Raw genomic sequence first — 8,398 nt, 5'->3', positions numbered from 1 at the left:
GGTTAGGGTTAGGGTTAGGGTTAGGTTAGGGTTAGGGTTAGGGTTAGGGTTAGGTTAGGGTTAGGGTTAGGGTTAGGGTTAGGGTTAGGTAAGGCCTTGTGTGACTGTCCTGTCCTGGCCTCTTCTCTTTCACCGGCCCATTCCACTTTAGCAATACAAGCTGCCGCCTTTCCTTTTCCAACCCGGTTTATTCCTGCCTTTGGGTTCTCGTGCGTACCGTGCTCTTCGCTCCGCACTTTCTTCTTTTGGTCTCTCCTGAATAATGCATCCACTGTTAGCAGCCTCCACTGCTCCTTATGTCCCTGTCCAGCTTTCTTCCCTGCCTTCGTACACATCACTTTTCTATCCGTCTCCCACACTAGACTGTGTAAGCTCTAAGTCTTTCTGCTCATATTTGTATGGTACTGCCATTCTCAAGCCAGATGCTCAAACCAAATACTTTGGATATGTTTTTCCTCTTCCTTTGCATCACCAGCCCCTGAGTTCAGTCTTTGCCTGTCCCATTCACTGCTTGTCCCCTCCTTTACATTCCTTATCTATCCCTTGTCTTACTTGAATCGCTTCCTGACTGTCCTGCCCTTTGTGGATAGGAACCAGAGAGGTCTTCGAAAACATGTTGTCCGGTCCTTTCTACCCTTGCTTAACACCCTTCAGTTGCACTTAACTCCTTGTCTTAGAGATGCTATCTACCTTTTCATTCTGCCCTTTGCCATTTACTTGGTGTTCATAAAGTTCCACGAGCTGGAGCACAGGCCGTGGAGGAACGCTGCCTACTGGCTTGCTCCCCTGGCTCCTGCTCCACCTGCTTTCTTATACAACACAGGACCACCTGCTCAGTGGTGGCACCTCCCACAGTAGGATGCACCCTCCCACATCACTCAATAATTAAGAAAATGCCCCACCAACTTGGCCAAAGGCCAGTCCAATGGGAGCAGTTTACCAGTTGTGGCTCCCTCTACCCAGGTGTGTCAAGTTCACAAGTAAAGCTATCCAGCACAGGGTGGAAAAATACACCATGCAAACAATAAGCTCAGAGAACTGCAATGACTATGGAAATGTCATGGTTTGATACAAGGCCTTTTATAATGGTATGAAGCATAATTTATCAGACCTAAATGGGAACACTACCCCCCCCACCATAGAATTAAGACCACTTCCTTTTGCCGGGCATGGTGGTGCACGCCTTTAAGCCCAGCACTCAGGAGGCAGAGGCAGGCAGATCTCTGTGAGTTCAAGGCCAGCCTGGTCTACATAGTTCCAAGACAGCTGGGGCTACAGGGAGACCCTGTCTCAAAGACCAAAGAAAAAAAGAAAAAGAAAATGGGGTAGAAATGAATTGCAAAGGATTTGATTACATAGGTGCTTCAAAGAATCGTACTATGTTAGAGAACTCTGATTCTGGGTCTTCTACTCACTTCATCAAGAAATGGAACAAAAATTGGGTCAATAGCCTTTATAAACATAGACACAAAAACTGTTGGTTGAGCTTGTCCTCTGTGTGGCAAACAATGGACAGATGCCTTCTTCTCTAGGGTCTCACCTGCTTCCTTCAATTACCTCAAACTAATTGGAGGGGAGGGGCAGAGGGAGTCACCCCTCCCACCCAATCAGTCAGCTTTAACTGCAAGAGGGAACTAAGGATAGGGACAGGAGAAGCCAGAGAGAGGGGATGATCTTTGCCATCTTGGACCACCGGCAGCCCAAGGGTGATGACACCTTTGTAAGTAACCCCCTCACCACCACCCTATGCTGTGTTAGCAAGCCCAATAAATCCTTTTGTTCTCTAAACTGTAGTTTGGAGGGATATTATCTCGGTTTGTCTTAAGTAAGGACAGTGAGAGGAGGAGACCGCTCCTGTGCCTGGATGCAGGTACACCTCCCAGCAGTAAATAATTGGTGTTGGCAGGATATGACAAAACCAAGGAGGAGTTTGGGAAGAGTAATGATGATGTCTCTAATATGGGAAAGCTGGGTTAGGGGAGAGTGTGGGCAGAAGAAATGTTGACATGGTGGGCTATCCCCATAAGCTTTCTGGGGGTAGTGGCAGTGGCATGGATAATGCAGTGGACAGTGAGATGTGTAACTAGGGTGAAGCCACCTAAGCAGATGAGATCAGGGGGGAAAATCTCGGGATGGCAGCCATCTTGTAAATGGTGTAAAACAGCATGCCTGCTTAAGCGGTGGAGGCCGCAACATGTGTATGGCGGTTCCCATGAGTATCAGGGGCTGGAGGACCATAGAAGACGGACAGGCATTACTGAGGGAACTAGGATAAGGAAAGCAATGTATGATGCCCAGTTCACTGGGCCAGATATGACTGTGTTCACCACATATTTAAAGAAAAACTTGATTCAATAGGGTCCTTGAGATAGGTATGGAGTGCTAATGGTTTTGCTAAGTCCTTTAGTGGGGCAGAACCTTTGTAAAGTAGGGGAGGCTTTGAAAGATCTGAATGACCTAAACCAGCACGTGAAACATGTCTGTAGAATAGGAGAGCAATCTAAAAGCAATATAAAAAGGACAAAACAGAAAAAGAGGTCCATTTGAGTTACTCGAAGGCAACACTTATGTCTAGCCCAAGTTCCTAAAGAAAAAATTGACAAAAAAATCAAATTCTGTACTAAGGAACTTCTGGAAGGCTTTAAAACCTGAGGAACAGTACACAAAAGGCATGCGGAAGATAAAAACTGTCCCAGGAGTGGATAAGAACCTCCAAAGATTAAACAAGGTACATTTCTCTTCTAGGGGTGGAGGCAATTTCCCCAGGCAGGGCCCCCCCCCCCAGCAGCTAGGTGTGTCAATGGAGAGACAACAGATACGGCTACAGCCAGGAGGCAGACTCAGGGTCTACCTGACCCTCCATAGAAAGGGAGGAGCAGAGGGAGTCAGACACCCCTCTCACCCAATCAGTCAACCTTAAATGCGTGAGGAGGAGGGACTAATGATAGGGACAGGAGAAGCCAGAGAGAGGGGATGGTCTTTGCCATCTTGGACCGCCAGCAGCAGGTCAGGAAGCTATAGCCAGGATGTAGGGAAAAAAGACCAAAGGTGCCCACATCTTTGTAAGTAACTCCCCCACCCCATCACCCTATGCTATGTTAGCAAGCCCAATAAATCCTTTGGTTCCCTAAACTGCAGTTTGGAGGAATATTATCTCGGTTTGTCATAAGAACAGTGGGCGAAGGGGGCCTGGAAGCCGCGTGTGCACCTTCCAGCAGTAAATCTGAATTTAAATGAATTGCAAAGGATTTGATTATGTATGTGGTTCAAAGAACTGTACTGGGTTAGAGAACTCTGATTCTGGATAGTTCACTCACTTCATCAAGAAATATAACAAAAATTGGGTCAATATCTTTCCTAAACATAGACACAAAAACCTTCAAAGAAATACCAGCAAATGTCCCCCAACAGTACATAAAAGAAATGATTCACCATAATCCAGTAGTATTCATGTCAGGAATGAAAGGGTGGTTCAATTTATGCAAAACAATAAATGTAAGATACTATATCAAAAGAGAAGATAAAAAGAAAACCATATGGTCATCTCTACAGATGCAGAAAAGGCATGTGACAATTCAATACCTCATCATTAAAAGCTCCAAATGAATGAAGAATAGAAGGAATTTACCTCAACATAATGAAGATGCATTATCATAAGCCAACAGTTAATATTACATTGAAAGGGCAAGAGCTGAAAATGTTCTATGTCACATTTCTCATTACTGTGATAAAATACCTCAAGGAAGCAACTTCGGTATTGACTATGGCTCATAGTTGAAGGGACAGAGTTCAGTATGGCAATAAAGGAAGGGCAGCAAGAGCAGTGGACAGACAGGAAACAGATCCACCTGAAACTGGAATCAGGCTATAACTTAAAAGGCTGACCTCCTAGCTACCTAAGTCCTCCAGTTGGGCCCACCTCCCAAAGGCTCTATGGTCTCCCAAAACAGCACCACCAACACATAAGCCTATGTGAGACATTTCGCATTCAAACCATAACACAAGACATGCCCACTTTCAGCTCTTAAGCAACACAGTTTCTTAAGTCCTAGCTATAGCAATCATGCAAGAGAAAGGAAAAGGGGGCATTCAGACTGGACAAGAAGAGCTCAATCTGCCACATTTGTAAATGACATGACTTTACACAGGGAAACCCTGAAAGACTCAACCAAAGCAATTTTTAAAACTAAGAAATTAATTCAGCAGTTATAGAATATAAAATCAACATACAAAATTTGCAGCACTGCTATGTGCCAAGAGTGTATTATCTGAAGTAGAAATCAAGAAAGCAATCCCATTTACATAGCTACAATAAAATAAAATGCCTAGGGATAAATTTAACAAAAGAGGTGGAAGATCTCTACAATAAATATGACAATATATTGATGAAAGAAAATTATTTTCTGTTTGTTTTTTGAGACAGGGTTTTCCTTTATCCCAAGTTGGCCTGGAACTCACTATATAGACCAGGCTGGCCTAGGTTTCACAGAGAACTGCCTGCCTCTGCCTCCTGAGTGCTGGGATTGAAGGTGTGCACCACCATACCTAGCTGATTAAAGAAACTGAAAAGGACACAAAGAAGTTAAAGTACTTCCATGTTCATAGATTAGAAGAAACGATATGATTAAAAGGTCCACATTACCCAAAGTAATCCAGAAACTCAATAAAAACTATCAAAACATCAATAATACTCTTCACAGAACTAGAAAACACATGAGGGCTAGGGATGTAGTTCAGTTGGTGCAGTGTTTGCCTATCATGCATGAAGCCCCGGGATCAATCTCCACAACTGCATAAAACCAAGCATGGTGGTGCATACCTGTAGTCCCAGCACTCAGGAGGTGGAACCAGGAGGGTTAGAAATTTAAGGTCATCCTTGACTACACAGTGAGATCAAGGCCAGCCTAGGCTACATGAAACCCTATCTGAAAAAACAAAAACCAATTCTAAAGATTATACAGGATGACAAGAAACCACGAATAGTCAAAGCCATCTTGAACAAAAAGAAGAAAGTAGAAAGAATTGTATTATCGACTTAAACATCCTAGAAAGCTATAGTAATAAAACCAAATTGGTACTAGCACAAAAATGACAAATGGAACAAAACACAGATTCTAAAAGTAAACCCCCAAATCCACAGCCAACTGACTTTCAAGAACAGTGCTAAAAATGCACATTGGAGAGTAACATTCTTTTCAATAAATGGTGACAGGGAAATTGTATATTCACATACTGAAGTATTAAACTAGATCCCTAATTCTCACCAGTTACAAAAATTAATTAAAATATGCATTAAAGTCTTAAAAGTAGGACCTAAAACTAGAAGAAAACATAGGTAAAATGGTTCTGGACAATGAAATGGGCAAGGGGTGTGTATATGCTGAAGACCACAAAACCACGGTAAACAAAAGCAAAAATGGACAAATGAGGGGACTACAGAGATAGCTCAGAACTTAAGAGCACTAGCTGCTCTTCCACAAGACCCAGGTTGAATTCCCAGCACTCATGTGGTGGCTAACAACTGTCTGTAACTCCAGTTCAAGGGAGTATGCTCAGTTATGTTTTATGTATCAGCTAAAGTAAATTAAAAAAAACTAAACTAAAGAAATACAACAAAATCCATTCATGTTTTGATACTAATAAAAACTAACCTTTTTCATGCAGTCCACATAGTTATTGTACTTCAGAGTTCCAGGGGAAAATTCATTAGATCTCATAGGGAAATTAGAAATGATGAGTTTTTCCAGAGTATGTTTGAGATTTTCTAGACTGTCTCCAGTCAGGTTGGTGAAGAACGGGAGCATAATGATAGCTTGGCCCTGTGAAACAGTGCAGACAAATGAAATCACACTAATATGGCTAAGAGATGCTGCACAATAAATAAAATTACTATCTTCTAAAGACTTCCAGTAATACACTACACGAACTCAACATATGATTTCAGAATAAGTTCTCAATGACATTAGAAGACAACTTGAATGCAGCTGTGTACCACAGCCTCAACTCTAGAGGTCAATGGACTGACATGAAGTGGGGAGGAGTAAGGGTGAGGGCCCTAGGGGCAGTTGGAGGGAGGTAGTGGTAAATAGATATGTTCAAATTACTCTGCACAAAACAGAAAGTTTCAAAAGATAAATAACAAATACTATTTTTGAAAAGAAATATTAAAACTTTAGGAGGCGGGCATGGTGACACATACCTTTAATCCCAGCACTCAGGAGGCAGAGGTAGGCAGATCTCTGTGAGTTCAAGGCCAGCCTCAGCTACACAGTGAGTTCCAGGCCAGCTGGGGCTACAGGGACACCCTGTCTCAAAAAGACCAAAAAAAAGAAAAAAGAAGAAAGGAATCTTTACTCCCTTGAAGAAACATACTGAAACACATGTAATCAGACAGACTAAGCCTGGGTCACTTTCAGGAGGCTGCATTGTTGAAACCAAATCACCTACATACAGTAGAGATGAGGCCTGGAGACACAGCTCAGTGGTTAACAGCACTGGCTGAGCTTGCAAAGGACCTGGGTTCAGTTCCCAGCACCCACATGGTAGCTAACAATCATCGGTGTCTACAGTTCTGACCTCCTTTTCTGGTCTCTGTGGGCACTGCATGTACAAGGTGCACTTAACATGCATGCAGGAAAAACACACAAAGACATAAAATAAAAATAATAAGTAAATAAATAATACATGGGTGTTTACTATGTTAATCTACTTTTGCAAGTTTCAAAGTTTCCAAAAGACAAAAATATCCAATATAACAAAAATGCAAAATGTTAAAATATAAAAATAAAATCCAATGCAGGCTGGGCAAGGTAACACATGCCTTTAATCCCAGTACTCAGGTGGCAGAGGCAGGTGGATCTCTGTGAGTTTGAGGCCAGCCTAGTCTACATAGCGAGTTCCAGGCCAGTTGGAGACACAGGGAGATCCTGTTTCAGAAAGACAAAAAAAAAAAAAAAGACGAGAGAATGCAATCTCAAAAAAATCAAAACACCTTAAATTTATGTACCTTTAAGTGTAGACCCATCTTTGTATCAGCAAGTAGATCAGCATATGTTGTAAAGATTTCATGAAATGAGCTGTGATTCGTATTAAAAGATTCAGTTGAATCAATCTAAATGAGGGAAGATAAAAGCATGACACATTTCTAAATTATTCAAAATTCTTTTAACAGTTTTTCAAATGTTTGAATTTCAGAAATCTGTATTTGTTCTTGAACAACAAGGTCTGGAGGGATGGCTCAGTGAGTTAAGGTGCTTGCCTCTGAGCCTGATGACATGAATTTGATTCCCGGGACCCACATGGTAGAAGGAGAGAACCAACTCCTGCAAATTGTCCTCCAATCTTCAGATGTACACTGTAACACACATGCACACACATGCAAAATAAATAAATAAATAAAAATTTTAACAATCTGGACTGGGCGTGGTGGCTCACACCTTTAATCCCAGCACTCTGGAGGCAAAGGCTGGTGGATCTCTGTGAGTTCAAGGCCAGCCTGTTCTACATAGTGAGTTCCAGGACAGGTGGGGCTACAGGGAGACCCTGTCTCAAAGAGATCAAAAGAAAAAAAAAAAATTTCAACAATCTTATTCTAAAAAACTTTAATACGATCTACTTAAAGAAAACATGTACAGGCAAGAAGAAGCATGAAATGATAATTATAATGAACAATGGTATGAAATAAGAAAAAGTAAATACTGTCAGGTAATTGACAAATATTTCTCCAAAATATTTTTAATTTATCAAAACAAATGAGTTTTTGAAGGAACTTGGACTATAATTGTTAAATATAAGTTATTGAGTTCAAAATAATGAAAATAGGTATGGTGGTGCATGCCTTTAATCCCAACACTCTGGAGGCAGAAGCAAGCGGAACTCTGTGAGATGGAGGCAGCCTAGTCTACATAGTGACTTCCAGGCCAGCTGGGGCTACAGGGAGACCCTGTCTCAAAAAGACCAAAAAACAAAACAAAATAATAAACATGCCATGTGTGGTAGTGCACACCTACAACCCCAGCACTCAAGAACTGAGGGAGAAAGATTTAAAGTTCAAGGCAAGCCTGAGAAGCTTAGTAAGAATGTGTCTCAAAACAACAAGAAACAAAAGACAACATATCTGAACATGAATGTGTTTTCTATTTCTCCCCAAATACCTGTAAAATCTTTGCCAGTAAGGCCAGCACTGCCATTTTACTTTCTGGAGCAGAATCTGCGGCCCACCAAGAGTCACACTCCCTCCAGTTTTGCAGAATCGCAGCTACAAGCTTCTGTCCTTGGTGTTTCTGAATTCCTCGATCCCTGAAGCTCTGATCCAGCATACCATTCAAAACAGTGCTCACCTGAAAAAATTTTGGAGGCACTGAGGAAAAATTCTTAGTATTGAAAAAGGTTTTAAAAA

At 41.8% G+C, this 8,398-nt stretch overlaps 1 protein-coding gene across 1 annotated transcript in view; it reads right to left on the bottom strand.

The window, feature by feature from the left end:
• Positions 1-8,398, bottom strand: part of LOC103742189 (DNA-dependent protein kinase catalytic subunit) — a 22,299-nt gene that overhangs the window by 5,195 nt on the left and 8,706 nt on the right. The window contains exons 6-8 of the mRNA XM_008843189.3: positions 8,154-8,339; positions 7,007-7,111; positions 5,652-5,819 (exon numbers count right to left, since the gene is read on the bottom strand). Of these exons, the coding sequence (XP_008841411.2) occupies positions 5,652-5,819; positions 7,007-7,111; positions 8,154-8,339 (459 nt within the window). The remainder of the gene's footprint in view (positions 1-5,651; positions 5,820-7,006; positions 7,112-8,153; positions 8,340-8,398) is intronic.

This window comes from Nannospalax galili, unplaced genomic scaffold, assembly GCF_000622305.1.
Source record: "Nannospalax galili isolate Female #2095 unplaced genomic scaffold, S.galili_v1.0 scaffold9460, whole genome shotgun sequence".
In the NCBI taxonomy this organism is placed as follows: Eukaryota; Metazoa; Chordata; class Mammalia; order Rodentia; family Spalacidae; genus Nannospalax; species Nannospalax galili.
Note: the sequence above shows the minus strand (reverse complement) of the source record. Positions and strands in the feature narration are given on the sequence as shown.